At 41.5% G+C, this 23,670-nt stretch overlaps 3 protein-coding genes, 1 long non-coding RNA gene and 1 pseudogene across 8 annotated transcripts in view; 3 read left to right on the top strand and 2 right to left on the bottom strand.

The window, feature by feature from the left end:
• Positions 1–709: 709 nt before the first annotated feature.
• On the top strand, positions 710–9,019 carry LOC115746844. 3 transcript variants are annotated; one of them, XM_030682773.2, is made up of 8 exons: positions 710–1,026; positions 2,163–2,355; positions 2,863–2,915; positions 3,329–3,422; positions 3,498–4,096; positions 4,456–4,680; positions 4,767–4,823; positions 8,606–9,019. In XM_030682773.2, the coding sequence occupies exons 1-8, from the start codon at positions 1,018–1,020 to the stop codon at positions 8,792–8,794; spliced, it is 1,419 nt and encodes a 472-aa protein (XP_030538633.1). In that variant the 5' UTR covers positions 710–1,017; the 3' UTR covers positions 8,795–9,019. The 3 variants fall into 3 exon arrangements, with proteins under 3 accessions (XP_030538633.1, XP_030538634.1, XP_048137962.1); XM_030682774.2 differs by having other exon boundaries at positions 711–1,026; positions 3,332–3,422; XM_048282005.1 differs by lacking the exons at positions 710–1,026; positions 2,163–2,355; positions 2,863–2,915 and adding an exon at positions 3,076–3,117.
• Positions 9,020–9,892: 873 nt separating this feature from the next.
• Positions 9,893–10,602, bottom strand: LOC115746803 (annotated as a pseudogene).
• A 423-nt stretch (positions 10,603–11,025) lies between these two features.
• Positions 11,026–23,670, bottom strand: part of LOC115746873 (adenosine kinase 2) — a 21,590-nt gene continuing 8,945 nt past the window's right edge. For all 3 annotated transcript variants that reach the window (XM_048282742.1, XM_030682821.2, XM_048282743.1), the window contains 12 exons: positions 15,288–15,400; positions 14,717–14,770; positions 14,136–14,182; positions 14,003–14,034; positions 13,812–13,913; positions 13,661–13,728; positions 12,327–12,403; positions 12,135–12,232; positions 11,968–12,038; positions 11,811–11,877; positions 11,553–11,736; positions 11,026–11,420 (listed from right to left, as the gene is read on the bottom strand). In XM_048282742.1, coding sequence (XP_048138699.1) covers positions 11,278–11,420; positions 11,553–11,736; positions 11,811–11,877; positions 11,968–12,038; positions 12,135–12,232; positions 12,327–12,403; positions 13,661–13,728; positions 13,812–13,913; positions 14,003–14,034; positions 14,136–14,182; positions 14,717–14,770; positions 15,288–15,400 — 1,056 coding nt within the window. In that variant the 3' untranslated portion in view covers positions 11,026–11,277. The remainder of the gene's footprint in view (positions 11,421–11,552; positions 11,737–11,810; positions 11,878–11,967; positions 12,039–12,134; positions 12,233–12,326; positions 12,404–13,660; positions 13,729–13,811; positions 13,914–14,002; positions 14,035–14,135; positions 14,183–14,716; positions 14,771–15,287; positions 15,401–23,670) is intronic.
• Positions 22,279–22,627, top strand: LOC115746879. Its single transcript, XR_004016086.1, has 2 exons — positions 22,279–22,507; positions 22,552–22,627. It is a non-coding gene; the product is annotated as an uncharacterized LOC115746879 (long non-coding RNA).
• The window catches only part of LOC115746877 (29 kDa ribonucleoprotein A, chloroplastic), a 22,297-nt gene continuing 21,592 nt past the window's right edge, over positions 22,966–23,670 (top strand). Inside the window, exon 1 of the mRNA XM_048282744.1 lies at positions 22,966–22,983. The gene's annotated coding sequence lies outside the window, so the exon portion shown is untranslated. The remainder of the gene's footprint in view (positions 22,984–23,670) is intronic.

The raw sequence follows: 23,670 nt of genomic DNA, 5'->3' as shown, positions 1-23,670 counted from the left end.
CGAGGACCATGTACGTTGGGCCTAGGACCTTAGCACTCAAGATAAGGTCCTTGGAGCGCAGAACCCTAGCGCCCGTGCTCGCATCCATCGAGGTCATGCTTGGATCACCGATGTCTGGGTCCTCGGCAATTAGTTGTGGGCTCAGACATTGCGATCTCGAGCTTGGCCTATGTGGAACCAAGCTCAAGTGCGGAGCCTAGCCTCGACGGACTTGGGGTTTGGTGTCTCGGGTACAGGCACCAACATCAAGATCCTGGGTGTAACCTCGATGGACCTGGTCACAGGAGCCACGGACATGGGCCTAATCTCGATGGGACACGATGGATTCGGGTTCGGGCAATTGAGACCTATACACGAGCATTGGGTTCGGGGCCTGGCCTCAATGGAACCTAACGCGGGCGTCGAAATGTACAGCCCGACCACGGTGGACTGGGGCCCGAGCGCTAGGGATCTGGCCCTGTTCGAAGATTCGCCGTCGTCGACAAAGAGACGTTTAAACCCTTTTGCAACGGGGCTCTGACTGGTTTCCTTCGGACAGCGTAACCCAACAGAAGAATCGCGCACGCGTCAATGAGCAGCACGTGCGAACGGTGCTTCGGACATGAAGCGCGCATTATATTAGTACCAACTTTTGTCCCGTCCTATCGCGTGCATGCATATATAAAACCATTTCGATTCCGTCGCAAGAATAAAAACATTAAAAAAAGGAAAAAGAAAAAGAAAAAGCAGACATCATCCTCTCTCTCTCTCTCTCTCTCTCCTCTGCATCACGATCATGATGTGATTTCGTGGCGCGATTTGGCGGTCGCGAGCTTTTCTCGTGCGGACATTCGCCCGAATTCCTCTGACACCGTCTTCTCTAGGTCAAATCTCTCTCTCTAAGTCGCACTAGTTAAACCGGTGCTGGCTGGAGTGGAGTGCGCAGATCTCGCTGCTCTTGCTGCTGCTCTTGCTCCTCAGTCTCGACTTTCAGTTTCGCTTCGGGTAGATCGGAGGGATTTTGAGCTCGCTCCGCTCATGAACGAGGTTCGTCTTCGCTTCTCTTCGTCGACATTGCTTTTGCTGCTGTTTACTTTGTTTCCCCCTTGAAGATGCTGCTTTTGAGATGGATTGCATGCTCTGGTTTGTCCTGAAATCGAGAGGAGGAAGGATCGGATCGTGGCTGTTGTGATGGATGAGTTTTACTGACCCTTCAGCTAAATGATCGTGGTTTGGTGATTGTTTATCCGAGTGGTCATGTCTAAGAAAGGGGGACGAACAGACAGACAGACCTACATTTCTCACGATCGTCCTAAATATTGAGCCTCTATGACCCTAGTTTGTGGCTTTTGTCTGTAAATTCTTTTTAAGGATTTGTACGTATTCATCGGTTTCACATTCTAATTTGTAATTTTTTTCAACTAATTAAGGTGATTTATCGTGTCTGCTGACTGTGGAAGTGGTAATTGCGATTGAAAAGACTGCAATGAGTTCCACTTAATGTTGGAATTCTGGAATGTAAAAAAATGTTTGCCCTTTGATACTGGTTGTCAAATAGTTTTGCAGTTGTCAAATGCTCAGCAGACTGTTAAAAGCGTGCAGCATTCGCATGATTGCAAAAGGGAGGGTAGGAAGAGCGTAACCATTTTGCCAGGATAGAGTAGAATTGGAACAATGATGCTGCATTTTGGTGATGTTAAGTGGGATGAACAACTTTCGTTTTCAAGGTGGACTGGATTGCCATCATTAGCTTCAACTAACGCAGAATGTTTCATAGTCTTCACTAATAGTGGGAAAAATGAGAAACTTCGGTTTTCAAAGTTATATAAGGGCCTTCTTATTATGAGCAAAGTGGGGTTCGATGGCACAAATTTCGTTTGCATGGAAGTTTGATGATCTTGAAGGAATTCTATTAGCCACAGGCTTATTTCCTACATAGAATCTTCTCTCTCTCTCTCTCTCTCTCTCTCCCTCTATGCTTGTTTGTGTGTGTGTGCTTTTGTGTGTGCGCGCCCGCGCGTGTGTGCATGTGTAGGATTAGAAGCACTCGAGTTCTATGTAGTCAGTTCTATGCAGACATGCTTAGATGTTCTCCTGTTTACAATTGTTGTTAATTCTAAGTGATAATCTCTATTTGAGTCGGTTATATTTCTGAAACTGCATTCATATTCCTTTTTTGATAGGTAAAAGAAGAAGAATCTTTTGTCCCACCTATAGAAGACGAAACTACTGAAGTCGAGCATTTACTCGAAGAGCCTGAAAATGATTACGTCTCAGTGGATGGTGTCTTTTGCTCTAACAAGGAGAATACCGGGAAGTTCTTGGATGTTAAAGACTTCCATGATGAAGTGGAGTTTAGCCTCAGAGCTACCAATTGTAAGATAGAGCAACCTGCCTTTTTCGGTTTTGTGTTCATTGAATCAAATTGGCAGGTTCATCAGCAGAAGCAGATTAAAATGAGATTCTCATGCATATGAGTTGGATGTTTTCTTCTCCATTGCTACCCTCCATAGACATTTTACAGCTCCATTCCTTGCATGTATCTAACTCTGACAGATTGTATGCACTAAAAAGTAGGAGAAATGTAGTAGCTAGATTTACTCTAAATATATTGCTAACTTAAGTACTTATTCTTGGAATCAAGTCGCCCTCTTTTCTCATTTTACAATGCAATGAAGAGATTTGACGAAATGCTTGTTCCAATGCATTGTGTTGCTCTATACCATTGGCGACTCCATAGCAGAAACTGTGCGTATGGAGATCTTCTATCTAAAGATCGAACTGCTTCAAAGAAAATTGAACCTACTGATAATTTTCTGCCCCCGTCTATTTATATTTTTCTAGTAATCCTAATTCTGGTGAACGTTTCTGCTCTTGCACAAGGTGGACTGGATTCCTACATTACTCCCGAAGGAGGAGATGCACTGAATTTTGGAGTACGTATCCCTTACATTGGTTTTCTGAGGGTCTGTTTGTCCTGTCTTAAGAAAAAGTGCCTTCTGCTTTCCTTCCAAAAACTTTGAAATCAAGACAAAATATTTTAAGTTGTAGAGAGTTATGGAAAATTTCTAGATTGCTCGATAGGTTTCAGGTGTTTGACTCAAATTTCAAATGCTACTAGAAAAGGAATTACAAAAGGTATTAAGTTGTTGAAAGAAAACCTAATCTTGCATTTACACTCTGAAATCCCTCTTTTGGAGGATTTGGTTTGCAATCCCTCATCTTACATGATCGAAGATCCAATCCCTAGCTGTACTTTAATTGAATATGCTAGTTGCTTACTATTGTGTCTTGTTCTCGTCATACATCCTTTCTTTAGGTGGCTAATGTTTGCATTGGGAACTTTTAGCAGGTGCTTGATGGAATTTTGGATGAAGTTGATGATATGGAAGGGCTCGATTCTATGGATGGTCTTTCTGTTGCATGTGAAGATTTTCTTTTAGGTAATTCCAAGTCAGCGTAAGATTTGCTAATTTTGATGAGTATAAGGCATTGATGACAGTGTCTTTCTTTAATAGACATGGATGTTGCTCAAGAAGTCTCTGCATTGGATATTGGTCTTTGCAATGGCCTCCGCTTGGGGAATTCTAGTACAGACAGTCATTCTCCCGGATATAGTGGAAGTAGTAATGGTGCTGTTGAAATGTCAGAATCATCTGATGCAATTAATCCAGAATTCAATTGCAATGACGATTCGTGTCAAGGAAGAATTGGTCCTGAGGATTGCAATTGTCTTTCACGCGATTCAATTAAGGTTGATCAACTGCAGAATAGTTCAGATTGTGTTAGCTTGCTGTCAAGCCGAAACAAAAACAATCCTGCTGCAGAAAGCAGATTGGGAGCTTGTCCTACACAAAAGAGACAGCGGAAGCCTACTCGTAGGTACATCGAGGAATCGGCAAATATGGACTCTAGTCATCTCAGACCAGAGCAAAAGCCTTTTGCTTTTAGTTCAAAGAAGCATGTGAACTTTAGAACTCCTGATCAGCTACACAATGTGGAATCCACAGAATTAACGTCAGTTCCTGTGAAGGATTGTCCAGAAGAAACTAGCATCAAAACACTGCCTACCCCTCACTTACTGGGAAGACAATTGAAGAAACACGAACCCCTTATGGTGGGAAAATTTTTGACCTGTTGGATGTTAATTCTTAATGCTGTTTGTCCACTATTTCCATGTGCTGGAAAGCGCGGTTCATTTTACTTGGTAAAAGCTGTGATTTCATTCCTAGTGTTAAGGCTTAGAACTAGGTAACACATTTTAAAACTAATTTGGCGGAGACTGTTATTATGAGACATAAATTGAGGTGGATATAATTGTTTCAATTGATTGAAGAGTGAAGTAGAAATTTCGCACAAAGTGGGTCATTTAATTCTAGGTTGCAAGATGGAGTTGATTTCTGCATTAATGTCCTCTTTACTGCTTTTGAGAATTAACATCAGACTGTCTGATTTTATGTTTTCTTCGAAATTCAGGAAGATGATTTGGGAGAGTATTCTTCTGCGTCTGAATCTGAAGATGATTTTGTTGGACGGAAACCTAAGAAGGGTATTGATCGGAGGAAGCATCAAAGGATGTGGACTCTTGTTGAGGTGACAAAGTTGGTTGATGGCATCTCTGAGTATGGAGCTGGAAAGTGGACCGATATAAAGAGGCTTTTCTTTGCTACGTCTGCCTACAGGACACCCATAGATCTCAGAGTACTCAATGTGTTATATATCGATAAAAGTCATAGTTCACATTATTATATCACAAGGTTTTCATTATTGAGACTTGAATTCTGCAGGACAAGTGGCGGAACCTTCTGAGGGCTAGTCATGCACTAAAATTACACAAGGGAGAGGTTAGCATTGCTTTCCTTTTACTGGTTGCGCAGTGCGATAGGCATTCTGTGAATGCAGAGTATGCTGTAGCTTCATTATACATGACAACAATCAAAGTCCAAGAGTCTTGTAATGAACTATAGTTGGATCCCTTTAGATGATACATACTGAAAACAAAGGCTGCATTTGCATTATGAAGTATTTCATGTTTGTTAACTTTAGGATAATGTCCTTGTTTTCACTTGTCGACGATTATCCGTGTAAAAGAGAGAGAACGTAGAAATTTTATTGATAAAACTCCATGTATATATACACAATAAACCCTAGATAACCAAAAGACCATTCTACCCTTTTTTATATCTCTAACACTCCCTCTCAAGCTGGAGCATAAATATCAATCATGCCCAGCTTGTTACAAATATATCCTATCCTCCCATTACCCAAAGGTTTAGTAAAAATATCCGCAAGTTGTTCACCAATCCGAACATAACTAGGAAGAATCATTCCACTCTGAAGCTTCTCTCGAATAAAATGACAATCGACCTCGATGTGTTTTGTTCTCTCATGAAACACAGGATTGGAAGCTATATGTATTGCTGCCTTGTTATCACACCATAAAACCATAGGAGCCGAAGCTTTAAGGCTTAATTCAGTTAGAAGTTGCTGAATCCACATTAATTCACATGTCACTTGTGCCATGGCTCTATATTCGACTCGAGACTGGGAACGAGCAACAACACTTTGTTTCTTACTTTTCCACGACACTAGATTTCCTCCAACCATGGTACAATAGCCAGTAGTTGATCTTCTATCATCCGGAGATCCCGCCCAATCAGCATCAGAGAATCCCTCAACTCTACTATGACCATGATTTTGATAAACAATTCCTTTCCCTGGAGCCTTCTTCAAGTATCTCAAAATTCGAATAATCGCATCCCAATGAGATGTACGAGGGGAAGATAGAAACCGACTTACCACACTAACTGGAAAGGCAATGTCTGGTCGAGTAACCGTGAGATAATTCAGCTTACCGACCAGTTTTCTATATCTCTCGGGATTATCAAAAATTTCTCCCGCATCGCCTACAAGTTTAACTCCCTGTTCCATAGGTGAATCAAGAGGTTTTGACCCCAACATACCTGTCTCGGTGAGTAAATCTAGAGTATACTTCCGCCGTGACAGGACAATACCTTTCTTTGATTGTGCCACCTCAATTCCTAAGAAATATTTCAACTTTCCTAAGTCCTTGGTCTGAAACTGTTTCCGGAGATAGATTTTTAATTCAGCTATACCAGCCAAGTCATCTCCTGTAATGATAATATCATCGACATATACAATCAAGTAAATCCCGCCTCTCCCCGATTGTTTATAAAAGAAAGAATGATCATTTGCACATCCGGACAATCCGAATAAGAGTAAAACTTCGTAGAATCTTCCAAACCATGCTCGTGGAGACTGCTTCAAGCCATACAATGACTTCTTTAGCTTACAAACCAATCCCCCGGACTCCCCTTGAGCAACGAATCCGGGAGGTTGCTCGATATACACCTCCTCATCAAGAGTACCATGCAAGAAAGCATTCTTCACATCAAGCTGAAACAAGGACCAATTATATGTAGCAAGAAGAGAGATCAAAATACGAACGGATGTAAGCTTTGCAACGGGAGAGAAAGTGTCCGGATAGTCAACCCCATACACCCGAGCATATCCTTTCGCAACGAGTCTCGCTTTTAGGCGAGCAAGAGAACCATCGGGATTGACTTTCACAATATACACCCAACGACAACCAATAGCAGTTTTGCCCGATGGAAGAGGAACCAAGTCCCAAGTTTCATTAACCTGCAACGCCTTTAATTCTTCTTCCATAGCTGTCCTCCAATCAGGATTTTGTAATGCTTCAGCTACAGACTTGGGGATAGGATATTGATCAACAGTGGATAAAAAGGATCGAAAAGAAGAAGACACAGAAGTGTATGAGACAAAGTTTGCAATTGAGTGTTGAGTGCAAGCTCGTATACCTTTACGGTGAGCAATAGGAAGATCAAGATCAGATATTACCCGAGAATTAGCTAAAGGTAGATCTGGAATTGAAGATGACGTAGTAGTGACGGGAGCATTGGGGGGATCAATAGCTGCTCGAGAACGCCGAGTATAAACCTGGAGAGGAGGAGATTCCTGTGCAGACATTGGTGAAAGTTGGTAATACCCTCAAGTTTCTTATCAGCAATTCGAGAAGACGAAGAGGAAATTACCTCAGTCGTCACTGCATCACTCTTCCAAGGATCAGCCATTGTAATGAATGACCACTTTAAATCAACTCCAACAACTCCACGAAATCAGCAAATTCCTCACAGAATGTCACAACCACAGAAAGCCTCAAAATATCAGTCACAAAAGCCACATTAACAAGGGACCACCAACAGAAACCAGGATTCCAGAAGAAAAATTCACAACCAACCGCACAAATACCACATTCTCAGCAGCAAATCAGCACCGCTACAGAAACATCGTATGCAATACTATACCCTCTTCAAGCGCACTAGCATCACGCCTAACCAAAGTACATACTCACTGCATAGGACCTTCAAACAGAAACCATCAGAGGAGATCGCACCTTGATCAATTATGTCAAGCGACCAAAAGAAGAGGTCGCGCTACAGACCAGCGAAGTCAGAAGATGCTGAAGATGAGTCGACTGGCCTGAATGACTTCAAGTGATGCCTGAAATAGGGTAGCCGGACCTAGGCGACACCTGGAAGAAGGTCGCCTGACCTGGGCGACGCCGGAAAGAGGGTCGCCTGGCCTGGGCGACGCCGGAAAGAGGGCCGCCTGGCCTGGGTGACGCCGGAAGAGGGTCGCCGGCCCTAGACGACGCCGGGAAGAGGGTCGCCGGCCCTGGTAGATGTCAGATCTGGTGCGTGGGTGTCGTATGTGGGTGTCGTATGTGGGTATCAAAAGGAGGTGTACGTGGAGAGGATGATGTACAGCTCTGATACCATGTAAAAGAGAGAGAACGTAGAAATTTTATTGATAAAACTCCATGTATATATACACAATAAACCCTAGATAACCAAAAGACCATTCTACCCTTTTTTATATCTCTAACAATCTGCATTAGACATGGTATGATGAGCTGCAGATCTATTTTGACGACTCCTTTTATCTTCAAACTTGCCTTGTTGGCACCCTAATTCAACAACAAGTACTCCAGACCTTTTCTATGGAATCCGGGTGGTGTTCATCTTTTGCCACTTTGTCCAGGAAGTGCATCAAAACAAGTCTAAAAGTGGTTTCTGTTCACTCCATAGTAAGGATTATAAACTCCAAGGAAGGGTCAGTGTCTTTTTATTTTATGTCACCTGTCTGTTGCTGTGGAGATTCAGAGAATGGGCTTCCTTTAAATTTAGGGCCGGGTTGCATGATCTTGTCAAGTCATGTCACTGGAAATACTATATATTTGCTAATTATGCTATGATGTCCCTTTTGGGTTGTACAAACGTGTTAATTCGTGTCAGAAATTGGCAGCCCTGCTTAATATCTTATCTTGTGATTGTTTCTCTTGTACTAGCATTACACATTACATTTATGAATTATCAAATTATTTCTTACAATTCATTCTAGGGTCATCATGAGTAGTGAATTAGCAGTGCTTCCACTTGAAAATTGTAATATGCGTCCGACTTTGATTTTGTGTATGAGGACCATCATATTTTCAATTCATGTGTCCATAATTCAATTCTAGTAGAGGCAAGAATGCGGTGCAATGAACGAAGATTTTATTGAGCCAATGACGATTCTGCAGGCCGAGAAGAAGGAGAAGAATGCTGTCCGTCCACTGCCAAAGTCCTTGCTACGCCGGGTCCGTGAACTGGCGACAATCCATCCATACCCGAGGAACTACACTTCGAGATCTCGCCCAGTTCCTACTGCGAAGAAAGGTGCTAGCATCAGCTTCAATGGAAGAAATGTACGTAGAAGAATCGACTCTTGAAAGAAGCATTTGCTAAAGCTGTATACATAGTAGCCGCAAAGCGAGAGAAGGAAAGAAAAAAACTGAACTTCTGCTTCATATCGATCTTCGAAAGAGAAAAAAAAAAAAGGGGGATTCTCTTCTATTGTAGGTAGTCTCAGCTGGAGTAAGTGTTGCCACAAAATGTGGTGAACATTGCATTGCGCAAATAAAAGAGTAAGAGGACAGGTTAATTCGGTTGTCTAATTGCAGATGTTGATCTGTTTGGCTCTTTGTTTCTTCTATTAGTGTATGAGTAAGTGATGTGCAGTATGTGATGTGGTATTGCATAGTCATACATGCATCACCCTAACCCAGGTCTATTGCTGATGGATCATTTGTGCAATAATGCATCACCCTCACATGTTTTATGACTGCTCACGCGTACATCCTGCCCATATGCACATATGGGTCATGTCACATGATCAAACTGCATTCATCATGCATATCCGATGCGTCCATCACGTTGCGTGATGGTGACGTTCTTCTTCTCCCCGATCGCATGCATTGTACTCGTACTGGTGTTGTGCGCATCTTCTCACAGTGCTTCATAGTCGTGGTAGCAGGTTTGCATCGCGATCAGGCACCAAACAGTTTCACTGCGTCTTGCGACAAGGTTTCAATCGATGCCAAATGTGTCTAGAGAATAGTAGGAGTCGACAGTTTTCTGGGGATTTGTAGGAGGTCGAGAAAATAATCTCCTCTGAAAACGTTGTCGGATTTTGCAAGAGGAGACGGTATGATCCTCGGACAAGTCTCACCAGATCAATAGCGCGTGTACAATAAGATGTCTGCATTTTGCTCAGGTGAAACTTCTTCGCTCTTATTCTGCGATTAGAATTTCAATTTGGCGCACGTAATGCCTCACAAACTACCGAAAGGACCAAAGAGATGTTCAGATACCCAAGATGCGTGGATTGCTGCTGTTTCTTACGATCCACTAAGCAAAACCGACGTGGCTATTTGTTGACGGATAGGATCAACGAGATCTCATAAGAGTCCTGTCCCCCCAAAAAAGGAAACAAGGACCACAACAAGAACAAAAGACAAAATTGAAACAACAGCAGAAGATGTCCAAATTCGCTGAAAGTATACCGACCACCAAGGTTTCAGCCTCTCTCACCCTCCCACGCGCACAGAAACTGAAGCCAGAAGGCAGAGCCGGCCACCATGATGGCGGTGAAAATGGCCGGCAAGGGGAATCGAACTTGGACCTCCCAAGCATGCTTCCTGGAATACATAACACTTATCTGGGAACATCGTCCAAAGGAATCCTCATGAAGTCATCCCCATGGCACGCTCTCGAGAATGACGACCACAACGAAGATATGGTGGAGACGAAGGCAGCCTCCAGCGCCAAAAATCGCGACGCCCACTGTCAGCGTCAGCAGGGCAGTCCACAAGGTGGCACGCCGCACCCGCCTCGCACGTGCCGCGCCTACCATTCGCCGGGAAAGTGAGGCGAGTAATGAGGACGATGGCATGTCGGTGCTTATTCAGTGCGGCAGTTTTGAAACAAGTGAACTGGATCATGGGCCCTTTGTTCGTTGAAACTTGAAACAATGGCAAAGGGAGGAAATAGACGGAGAAATGTAGCCCGATCGTGCGAATACTTTGGTTACAAGAGATAGCACATAACTCGCGCTTGCGGCTGCCACTTCAAAATCTCAGATGATAGAGATGACGTAATTTTTGGAGCAATAATTTCCGTCTGAGTATTTATTAGTTAGATTTCGGGCACGTGCAATGCAATTCGTTGTGCGACGTTATAAGTAAATAATAAAGTTCATAGCTTTTTTTTTTTTTGGTCCAAATAAAGTTCATAACTTCAATTGCACGAGAAATATAAAACTTCAACTGGCATTTGGTTATCAAATGCAAATTCTAGTCTACAAATAAATTTTTAGATAAATATTACGTTATTTCTTTCAATAAATAAAGGATGAGGTTGATGATTGGACTATAACGACAACTAAATAATTTTATCGACAGAACATTCTCGATAAAAAGTGGGCAATAAATTTCTTTATTTTGCCCTTTCTATCCTTCTCCATTTTTAGAAAGAGTTTATAAAAGGTAAAATGGAAAAGGGGGCCTGGCCTTTTAAGTGGGTAGTGCGTTCACTCTCACCTTCCTTGCTGAACATGTCTCTTGCTGTAAAAAGATAAAATCATCCATGAGTTGAACGCCAAGGACATAACCAAATGTCTCGATGTCACAATAGAACTGTTGTATTCAGTGCAGGACCGTCAGAACACAGAAAGTCACCATTCTTGAATCGAAAGTGTAAACAAGAGACCTCATGCTCGATAATTGCTTATAAGAAAAGACTCGCATTATTCCGGCTCATGACACAAATGACAAGCAAAGATGGGAATGAGAGGAAATCGCGATAGTAATAGGACGCTTGATGATCAAAATTTAGAATAAAGCCGGTCTATTTTGTAATAATACCAGAAAGTAGCTCATTCAAAATTGGGCTTCTCTGGGTAACTGCAACCAGGTCTTTGGATAATGACATTGGCCGCATAGCAGCCAGCTTTAACACAGTCCTCGATGGGTTTCTCCTTAACCAGTTGAGACAGAAATCCCCCAACGAATGCATCACCTACGCATGCATTCATCTGTTAGGCACGCACCTTGAAATACTCCCTAGACATATAATAAGTCCAGCCATGCCAGCATGCACATGTACGTACGCTTTTAAGTGCGTACTTAAGGTTATATACAGAAGATATACCTGCTCCATTGGTGTCAACAAGTTTCTCCTTGGGTAATTTTATTACTGGGAACTTCTTGACCTTCCCATCCTCTGCAACAACAACGGGGTCGGGACCCTGAGTAATAACAGTGATCCTCTTGTATGTTCCTGATGCTTTGGGCCATTGGGATATCTTAAGGGCTATCTCCTCAATATCATCAGTCTGAACAACCCAAATTAGTTTAAACAATTCACATAATACATAAAATCGTAAGTACATGGAAGAAGCAACTTTACCTCCCAGCCATGAACTTTAGAGAATGTCCGTGCCTCCGTCTCATTTCCAAAGACATAGTCCATATAGCTGGAGTGAGAAAGTCACGCCTATGAGTTAAAATATGATCTTTCTCATGGCAAATACTGTGGCAGAAGGTTCAAGGTAATAGATGCTTACGGCAAGACCTTCTCTTGAGCATCCTTGAAAAATTCGCAGATGAATGGAGCAGAAAGGTTCATCATGAATAGCTGTCAACACAAAACATTGATCAAGCAATCTTAGGTAAAGCTGCTGAAAATTAACAGACATGAAGGACTATCTCCTTTTTCCTTCAAGCAACCAACCTTGTTATTTGCAGCTGCATGTTCAGCAACAAGCTGGATAGACTCTGGGGATACAGTGAGGAAAAATCCAGCGATGTAGAAGTACTTGGCCTTCTCAACTGTTTAATGTAGGTCCAACAACGATGTCCTTTTAGTGAAACCATACGAGTAGAAAAGATTTAAGTTACCAAAACCTGAAGTTGGACAAGCTACCTAGCGCCCAATTTTCTGGTTGTTTCAAGTGGTCAGACTTGTAGCAATTGGCCGCAGAGAGATTGGCAATAAGAGACCTAAAATAAAACACCGACACAAACTTCTCGTTAGTCCAACTTATTATAACTTGCAAGAAGAGTCTTGATAGTGTTGACAGTTGAAAGCACACCAAAATTATCAACCAGAACAAGGAATACAGCCAGGTTAGCACTACCTCTGCATCATAAAGTATAATAAACTCTTAAGATATTATAAAGTATAATAAACTCTTAAGAGTCCTTTTAAAGTTCCAAATGATTGCCACTTTAGGCCCTGAATTTTAAAAACAGACAACTTGGTCCCGGAAAATATAAATTCTAAATAACTATGATTCCTCGGCCAGATTTTCAGGTTACCAACGACATTTTAACATCCACCATGCACTCAAACTACGCTACAGTACAAAGCACATTAAACATGTAAACTTCAGGAACAAACTGTAAAGTTCAAAATGTAGGGAGTAAAGCAATAATTACCCAATACTGCAGGAACAACAGGAAATTTACCCCAATATTAACAATCAAAATAACAAAATGAATGTGTCTTTTCCTTATGGTAATGCGTTTTGATCTCTGACCTGTGTTTCCACCCCAACCCCCACACCTAGACCATACCAATGGCATAACAAAATGAGCTCTTTTTTCCAACTGCAAAAGAGGGGCACAACGTAATGTCGAATATCTTAGTGATATTACTTAATATGTTGTCAGCTTCTAGAGGAGAGACTAGACTTCTATCATTTTACAGCACAAGCATCTATGACCCAGACCCAGAAAAACGAAAAGGCGCACATATATAAACTGCTTGAGAGTGAGATTTCTGACAAGAGTTCAATTCAATAAGCCTGAAACAACATGAAATCACCCCAAGGATATGGTTGGATGAACTTACATTTGACAAACTCATGCACCATAGAAAGAAAGGAAGATTTATTCACACATTTTCCCTCGTGAAGATATGGTTAGGATAACATTTGGTATTGTAGGCAGTATCTATGAGAATAAGGTAAAAGGCCGTTGGATTACAATGGAAAGGCAAGCTCTAGCTGGTCAGAACACTCAATCAAACTTTACAAAATCACACATCAGTAGAGATTCCACTTCAGATAAGTTTAAACACATCGTGGCATACAATAGGAGCCTCATAACTTGTTCAATCAAAGAGACACGGTTGAAGTTCGTACTTAAGAATCAAGAACCACTTGCGTCAGTATAATTTAGTGTCGAGATAGAGATGTGTATATCCAAATGAAAAAGGTAGTAGAATTTGTAAAACCCATCTGAGCATCAACTGACCTTTCACCACCCACAACACAGACGGCACAAGTGCCAGTTGGTGCATTTTCATCCTCATAATAGTGGACCTGAAGTATGCATCAGATGATTGCATCAGCTTAGGCATGACAATGCACAGAACAATACAAATAACCAGAGAAGAAAGACCTACATTCACACCAGCAAGTTTTGCATTCTTCTTCATCTCCTCCCCAAATTTCTCTTTTCCAATGCAGCCTATGAAGCTGGTTGCACCAGGAACCTGAAGCATCCACTGTAGAGGACAAAGAAAACCTTTTTAAGTCATCAGATAACACTTTAATTTACCAGATGCCAGAATAGACTAAGAATTCCCGGATGTACCTGAGCAACTCTGATGGAGTTCTGAGTAGCACCTAGAAAAGAAGAAGGATATCACTTGTGGAACAGAAATGACACATTGTTCTGATTACAGATATCAATTCAGCACAGGAGAGAAGTCCATAATATGCATTACCCCCGGCAATGTAATCTACACTGTAGTTGCTAGCCATTTCCTCATACCTGCAACAAGTTCACTCAGCATAGTCACCCATCATCTACAGATATAACTCTGAAGAAGATAATTGAGGGCAATCAAAATTCTTCATAGTAATACCAGAAAAGGAGAGAGATCTCTTCCTACTAGCAAACAATAATGGTGCTATCTATCGTTGTCATAAGGGAACAAGGGGAAAGGAATGGTGAGCTACTCCACTTCGCAAGTACTCCTTTCCTCAGACACTCATCATTAACACAGAGACTAAGAAGTCTCAGTAAGCAAAAAGAGAGAGCTGAAACAGGGCATTTTGTAGCATGTTCACATTATAAGCTAACCAACAGTTCACGGGTCAAGAAGAAAATGAACCATTTGCTCTCTGCTGCTATATATGCAATAAGCTGTTATCGTGACTGGATTAACATTGAGCGCACAGCATTCACCCTAAGCCTCAATCATCTTACATGTCGTAACAATAGTCATAACGGTCAACAATGAAAAAAGAAATATTCAGGTACAGACCATGAATTACCTAAATCATGTGAGAGAAAGATTCTTACATGGGCAGGTGCTTGTCCTCAGCGAGAATCGCATTGTTCAACTTGATGTCATATCTGTCACGTAGAAATGGCCAGATAAGTTCTCAGGGCAGAGTAACGAGAACATGCGGTTCATTTTTATATCAGCAATTAACATCCTGCAAAGCTCATTACAAGGACGGTCCACGCTTGATTGAACATTCAAACTTAAATATCAGAAACCACGCCCGCCAAGGAGCTGCTCCATCATCGATCGTTACCGCAGAAGCATTGAGCTACTCTATTAAAGCAGATCATTGGAATGAAGTAGTTGCTAACGTCGTCATTCCTGCGAACTTCCAAACAGAGCCAGATCTAACATTTAAAAAAAGGCGCAAAACCATCGAACAATCGGAGCACGAGCTCGAAAAAACTAAACTCGCCAGCGCAACCGAACGCTCATGGCGGCGCAAGATCTGCACAGACGCGACCCTCCCTCCGGCCCACAAAAAAGAAAAAAAAGAAAAAACGAAAGCATCCGAACAACACGCGCACGAAGACACGGAAACGAGATCGGGAGTAGGGGCGGAGGAGGAGGAGGAGGAGGACGTACTTCCGGAGGAACTCGTCGTCGACAACGGCGATGATGTCGAGGAGGGGGTTGCCCATCCCGAGCAGGATGCCCTCGGAAACCATGGCGGAAATGCGAAGCTCCAGAGAGAGAGAAAGAGAGAGAGAGAATCAGATCTACGCAGGAGGAGGGGGGAAATGGGAAGGGAAAGAGTGATCGAGTGCTTTATAGGTGCAGACAGCGCGGAGTGTCGATTTCTCACCAAACCAACCTCCTCTAATTGGCCGCAAATTCTCTTGAATTCTCCTAATTTTAGTTATCTTATTCAGTATTTAATGCGATATTTTTTTTTTCTTTTTTTCTTCCAGATGGTTCCCATTTAATTTTTTGACAAACCCCATAATGCAATATATATATATATATGGCAGGTCTTTAATATTAATTTTTCCTTCAATAAACATGCAGCCCTTCTAGTAAAAGAATTAAGAAATAACGATGCTAATAGCGTAGATGTCAGATTCGATTTTCGTGCTCTGCAAAAAAGCGCAGAGGAAAAATGTGATAGAATAATGCTAGTGATAGGATAGGTAAAAAAAATATATTATATATTTTTATATTTTTTTAATTTATAAAAAGGAAAAATCGGGTTCAACAACCCTCTTTTGGTTTTGGTAGGTGTTAAGGCCGTCCTAAAAAGAAAAGAAAAGAAAAGAAGCAATTTTTGGTAGGTGTAGGTGGAGATGGAGATGAGAAACGGCAACATCTCTCGCTTTTTCATATTTAACATGTATTTTTCTTTATTACTTTTGTTAACCTAAACCTCCTTAAGTGCAACAACTAGCCTACGAAGATATAAAGACCGACGTCGATCTAAGCTAAACGAGAATGGAGCCGTGTGGTAGGAGGCGGCAAATCGACGGGTCGGATTAGGTTTGAGTGGATTATTCTAAGGATTTGGACCGAATCGAACTGTTCAGTCCACATAGACAAATTATCGGGATGCTTAAACAGGAAAAGTTATACATGCCTAACCTAAAATTCCACCGAATCCGGATTGAAACCGAGCATCCATATTTTTTAGAGAGCCGATTGGGGGAAATTGTCAAAAGAGTCCCAAACCTTTCGTATTTTTGACAATTCAGTTTCAAACATTTTAAGCTTGTCAATTCGGTTCTAGACCTTATATTTTGGCAATTCAGTCCTATCGGCAATTTGGACGCATATCATCTTACATGGCACCGTCGGAATTGACGTGGATAATTTTTAATATTTTATTAAAAAAATCAATTTTTTTATATTTGTTGTTTTTTCCTTTATGACTTCGGAGCCTAATGGTCCCGCTGATCGTTGGGCAAGAGCTGGTGGGGGTCACCGACTTCTAAACCCCAAAAAAGGAAAGAAAAGGATAATTTTTTTTTAAAAAATAGAAAAAAATAATAAATCATTACAAATTGTCCACGCCAGCACAGATGATACTACGGTCGGCATCCACGTCATCGATTTCTTACCAATATGACTGAATTGGCAAAAGGTAAAAAGGTTTAGGATTAAATCAACAAGCTTAGCCTTGCTAACCGCGTGCAAAACTGCTCTAAACAAGGATTGTCTTATTCAGATAAAAAAGGGCTGGAACTTATTTGGTTTATTGGAGTTTATAGGGGGTTTCATGAACCTTGATGAGGTCGTTGGATCTCCACGTCCATGCGTTTAGACTATATTGGAAAAAGAAAACGCACTGATAAAATCGTCGCGATAGCTGATGACATCCTTAAAAACAATTCAGAGTATTTTCTTTTTGTCGATTCCAATTCAGAGTTAAAAAAACAAAAAAGAAAAAAAAATTGAAAAAGAGAAGGCAGATCTGCATTTGTCATTATATTGTAAAGGAGGATCGAGAAAATTCTCATTATATTTATTGATAAAATATGTAATAAAATCCTAATTTAATGAAAGCAATCAAATCTTACGAGCAATTGAATGTTATCGTTACCTATATCTAATCGAAGTCGCAAAAGAACACATATGGTCTTTAAATTTTGACTCAGTATGTATTATGGTACTTAAACTTTTAATTTATTTAAAGTGATCTCCGAACTTTAATCTATTATATAATGTGGTCTCTGGACTTTTAATTTGTCCCGAACTTTTGGTGGATATTCAATTTAGTCTTTGATCAATATGAAATTATTCAATATACTGAACAAATTAAAAGTTTAAGGGTCGTGTTACATAATGAATTAAAGTTCAGGAGCTATTTGGGTTATTATTTCTTTTTAATTCTAAGTTCACGTTACTCTACTATCGCATCAAACGGGCCCCACGTGAAGGGTTAAAAAAAAAAAAGCCAAAAGACAGATCAGAACTGTTCCTTTTGTTTTTTTTGTTTGGTTGGAAAGATCAGAAGTGTTTCAAACCGGGAGATCTCGACCGTTGGTGTGTTCTCATCAGAACGGGGCACCACCACCCCCAACCCACTGCCGGCTACGACCGACAACTTTGTTCACCGACACACAAGCACCAACGATGAACTTGTAACTCTAAGCACGTAAAGTAAATATTCGGCTTTGAAAGAGTAAATATTCGACCAAAAAGAAAAAGTAAATAAACTAACAAATTTAGCAAAGTTGGTTTATTCATGCTTAGATTTATTACGGAATGAAGTAATAAGTAATGTGGCGAATATTTGCAAAATTACGATTTGATCCATCGTGCAAAAGCACATTGTAGCGACATGATCGATATTGGAAGGTTTCTTTGTATTTCCCATGTGAGATCCGCTTTCTTTTTCTATTCCGATCTTTTCTATTTTGAGATAACGCATTCGTGGGTTCTTAGGCTTTTCCGAATCATTTAATTGGGTTGTTGAACTTCCTTTTTTGTTTTTTATGTCCTTTTTGTGCAATGAGGATCATAAAGCATTTGTCCTTTTCATTTCAATGGATCCTTCTTTTAAAATGGAAACAGAAATGCCAATGTGAGTTGACACATCAATGTTGATCGAATATGTTGAGGGAGAAGTGTCCAAAAAGTCCTAAACATTTTACATTTGTGCCAATTCAATCTTAAACGTTTTAATTGTGCCAATTTAGTCCTAAACCTTTTGCGTTCGTGCAAATTGAATTCATCCTACCAATTTTCGCCGAAAATAACTCACGTGAACGTTAGTTGTTCTACGTGGCCCTTGATGGAGCTAATGTGGAAATTCTTAAATATTCTTTATTTTTTACTAAATTTTTTGGGTTTTTCTTTTTTTTTCAACTTTATCTTTTGTTTTGGGACATAGGGCCACCGACCATCGCTCGCCAACACTAGTTGAGGGCACCATGGTCCTCCTCCAATGCCGGCGAGGGTCGCCGGCCCTCTTACCAAAAACAAAACAAAGTAAAAAAAAAAAAAGGAAAATCCCAAAAAAAATTACTGAAAAATAAGAAAAATTTTAAAAAATGTCCATGGCAATACCGGAGAGGGTCACGTTGGATGACCGGAGTTTGCATCAACGATTTCCATTCAAAATTAGTTGGATTGACTAAATTGACATAAATGCAAACGATTTAGGACCAAATTGACACAATTAATAGATTTAGGACTGAATTGACACAATTGAAAAGTTTAAGATTAAATTGAAACCGATGCAAAAATTTTAAGACTGAATTGATATAATTAAAAGGTTTATGACCGAATTAGCATCAATACAAAAAGTTTAGAAATTTTTGGACAATTTTCACAGTATATTGATGCTTATGTGTACTTGCCTTTTCACTATTTGGATAAGAATGTATAAAATTAGAAAGGAAAAAAAACAAATCCAAAGAGAAAAGAAACAGGAAGTTGCTATAAGGCGGTGAGGGTGTTCCTCACACGCTATAAGAAATGCCCCTTGTCTTTTGTGTAGCCCTTCAACTCATCTATTTTGTCTTTTTGTATTCGTCATATTCCCCTTATCTTAGGGGTGAGGAAACTGGATTGGACCAGACTGGCCCAACCAGGGATTGGATCGGACCAGGCGGATTGGTCCAGTCCTTGAGGGAAGTGATCCGATCCCCGGTTCCATCCACCTGGAACAGGGGTTCGGACCGCTCGGATCGTACCACCCATAATATATATATATATATATATATATATATATATATATATATATATATAAAAGCAAGTTTTTCATTTATTTTCAATGTTCATTTCTCGAGCCATTTTCATTGTTAGGCAGTACATTCTTGACAAGGTATATCCAGAACGTTACGCATATATAGCATGTCCTTTGCCTGTCTTAGGAATCCTGAAAGAATTGAGTGGCGGTTCAATTGGAACCATGAAAGCATGTTTGAGTTGAATGCTAGTAAAACCACTTTACAAGAATGGTTTATATCAATTTCTCTTTGAAACTTGGACAGCCCCTCGATGTTATGAATGCAGTCTATCCTATTTATTGTGGCCTTTTCCAATGCATTGTGTGGTGAGTATACACTGGCGTGTTTTTTTCAAAAAGAAATTATTTAATCGGTTTATTTAATATAGTGGTAGCAATTTCTTACTGTTCATGCGTTTCGGTTGTTCATTTTAATGAGTAGTCATGTATTTTATTTCGCATACTTGCTTGAATGTGGAATCTGTTTTGTGAACAACATCACTATTAGTATGTCTTCGCCACCCGGGTTTTTTCGATTCTATCCTTTATATATCTCTATTGTGCCGGCGGTTAAACCAATGTCATTGTTAAGTCTACCATTCCGTGAAGACACGTCTTCATTATGAATGTGAGCAAACTGGACTAATGTATTTTTTATTAGATCGAGGGTATAGGTTGTAAATGAACATACAATCGAAGCATATTGTATTTCAAGGGTTAGATTTCTATAAGTAGCTGGTGTTAGCAGTCTCACTAGGCCGGGATCGGATCGAACCGCCGATCCCGATCAAGTTCGGTCTCGATCCGGTCCTTAGTCCCGAAAATTTGGAGACCGGGGCTACGGGTCCGGTCCCCGGTTCCATACCGAGATTGGACCGGCTTGGATCATGCACACTCCTATGCATTGTCTTGCATGGCTTGGATTCCCCTGTTTCGTCTTATGTGATTTGTCCCTTGTGGGACTCTTGATCTCCCCCATGGATGAATCGTTGCGTAGACAGCCCTTTGAATGTTCCAGAAGGCCTCTTGGAATGTGAGGGGTCGTGTTCGTTAGCCTGCCCGGCCGCTTGGGATCATGCTCAGCCAAGTCAGGCTATTCTTGGTCGGGTGCCTAGTCGCATGCTGCATCATGCACGGCATGGTGCTGGCCGTGTGCTCCACCATGCTGTCCGGACGCTAGTTCATGCGTTGGTTCATGCAACGATTCATGCACTGATTCATCCACTCGACCATCTTGGTTGATGCTCGGCCATGGTGGATGGTCTCTAGTCGATCCTTGTGCCTGGCCATGGACTGATTCGTGGCATGGATAAGGACATGGCCGGTCGGTCGTATCACGGCCCATCCTTATACGAGGATTTTGTCGGGCCGTGATACAAGGATTCGATTGCGCAACAAAATAGTTTCAGTGACCCAATTGAACAATTTAGAAAGTGGGGAGAGCACCATAGAGAGCAACCACCGTGAAAGACAGGAAAGTGACTAACGAACGTGTTCGTGCTTTCGGGGGTGTGAAGAGCCAGACGGAGTTAGTTGGGAAGACGATACCGTCCACGATGGATGATTCGTGGGTTATTTTAAGAGAGCCCGAAGCACGGCTTGGAGCTCAAGCACTTGACAATGGCAGGCGCGTGAAGAAAGCAAGATCGTAGTATGACGACTCGCGTTTCGGGATGTTGCTGAGACCACCGGCAGTGGCATGGTCCCTCTGCCTCATCTTTTTTGGGAGCTTACCGATGGGCGCACCCCTTGAGCTACCTATAAGGCTCGGCCTTGGAGGAAGGAGAGGAGAAGGTCCAGGGCCGCGAAGTGCCAGCCGTCCTGCGATGAGTATGCCGAGCCGTGCCGTGGTGCAGCCATTCCTCGAAAGAAAAAAGTACTCAAGAGGAAAGGGACTCCAATTCCATCCTGACTGAAAAGATGTAGCCAAATATGAGCTTGATTACACAGGAAGAGCTGAAAAAGAAAAGGGTCCACAACCAGTCAACAATTTAACATTCTCTCACACAAAGATGTCAGCGTAAAGCAACAGATATTCAGGCATTATACTCATCAAACCCAATTATGTTCAACATGTTCATATACTCTCTCTCTCTCACACACGCACACATCCATGTACATATGCTACAGCAATTTCATACTTCGGAGGGCTTTTCATGGGGCTGCAATGGAGGAGCAGGGGGTCCAAAGTAGTGAGGTGCCCGAGCGGCTTCGCTCCGCCCGCGGGCCCTCCCCACGAGGTAAAATGCAAGCGCCACGATCAGGATGAACAGAATGGCCGGCAGTGACACCACAACTATGTATCCCATGTCGTTAACCGTGGCCCGATGAGCAGGTCTTCCGCTGCTAACGCTGCGGTGCTCAAACACCAGAGACCAGATCCGCGACACGCATTAGTCAACATCTTTTGCTCTGGGTATCCGACATCAATGCCTAGAAAAAAAAAAACCAGTGCCGCGGCGCGTCAAGCAATTTCGACCAGGGATTCACATCACTGTGCTCTAGTAGTAAATAAAACAATTGACAAAGAGCGCGACACTGGTTTTTGTCTGATAAATAGTAACTTATATGTGGCCATTAGCTTGGTCCCTAAGGTGCCAAAACCGTCTAAAATGGTCGAGGTTTCGCTCTATTTCCTGCTGCAAAATCATCTAAAAGTGTATTAAAAACAAGTTCAGCTAGAACACCGAAAGGATTTTTTGTCTGATTTTATCAGCTTGAACCATCTTTTGTCAATGGCGGTCATCAAGAAAGCATTTTGATTCAGTAAAGCTGGAACTCTCTACTAAACAATCTTCATGATGGCCATTGAGGTTTTCTCCAAAAGTGCTAAATGCTGTGCAGCTGAGAATGGAGAGCTCCAGCATCACCTCTCTACCCTCTCCCCTCCCTCCTCCCCCCCCGCCCCCACCCCCAAACCCCAAATCGTTCAAGAAGCTCATCTCCCGCACCTGGGTTTTGCAGATGATCTGTTTCTTTTCTTGAATGGTGGTGATGGGCAACCATTCGGGGGCTATTTCTAGTATCTTTCGACGGATTTGGAATCCTCTCTGGCTTGAAGCTTAACCCCAGCTCAAACTGCTACGTTCGCAGCTGGAATTTCCAGATGGGGGTCAAGCAAAATCTGCTAGAGTTTCAAGTACTTGGGTGTCCCTTTGGTCTCTGTTAAGCTATTCTGCACAGGATTGGAAGCATCGGTGCGTACATGCAGAGGGTTTACAACCTCCTCTTTCGACTAAGGTGCAGTGCATCATCTCCCAAAAAGAGAAAAAAAAAGAAACAAAAACTGCGCCAAAGCTGTGGGATTTCTCGCTTCCCATCGATCCCACAAGACTGCACGACATTCCATGGCACTATCGAAGATAAAAATCATCTCGTGGTGACGCTCCATCAAATGAAATCTGCGTCCGACTGGGCTATATCGCTCGGCGAACCAAAACAGAGAGTAAGAAAGAAAAAAACGAACTTTATCACTCTGTGCTACCGTGTTCATCATCATCACAATCAATAGCAGAATCAATTGCCGAGTTTGCGAATGAACTGCTTACCTCTACCGACGCATACCCACCTCAAGATACTCCACACCCACAAGAGAGAGAGAGAGAGAGAGAGAGAGTTTGCGGGGCTAGTGAAGGTCATGGTGATGAGGGCGAGAGTTCAGACCTGGGACTCGAAGGAGAATGTTTTTTCGTGTGCAAAGAAACGACAAATGAGATGGGATCCAAAGCACCAAATCCCATTCTTTTAATGTTTTCCTCCTGGTGGAGGAAGAAAATCTTGGGCATGCGCACGTCGCATGTGCTTGTGCATTACCAAGGGCTCTTCCATGGCGTACGCTCTTTGTTTTGTGTCTCCTAGTTTGATATTACATGAGATAATCACATAAATGACTTCTGAATATTCTTTAAACTTTTAATTTGATCAATATGATCCCTGAAATATAACTCAATAAGCAACACGATCCCTCAACCTTTAATTTAGTAAATATGATTCTTGAACTTTCGAAACATGTTCAACTCAATTTCTAAATTATAGAAAGATGTTTAACGTAGTCTTTCTATTAATTCAAGTTTAGGGATGATTTTGAACATTTTCTTATAATTTAGGGACTAAATTGAACATGTTCCAAAAATTTAAGGATCACATTGAATAAATTGAAAATTCAAGAACCATATTTCGCATTGGGTTAAAATTCGGAGATCATATTGATCAAATTGAAAATTCAGAGATGCATGTTGAGCTAAAGTTTAAGAACCATTTATATTATTTTCTTTTAATTATATGTCAAAGTGGACGAGCCAC

The sequence above is a fragment of the Rhodamnia argentea genome, chromosome 7 (assembly GCF_020921035.1).
Source record: "Rhodamnia argentea isolate NSW1041297 chromosome 7, ASM2092103v1, whole genome shotgun sequence".
Lineage (NCBI taxonomy): Eukaryota > Viridiplantae > Streptophyta > Magnoliopsida > Myrtales > Myrtaceae > Rhodamnia > Rhodamnia argentea.
Note: the sequence above shows the minus strand (reverse complement) of the source record. Positions and strands in the feature narration are given on the sequence as shown.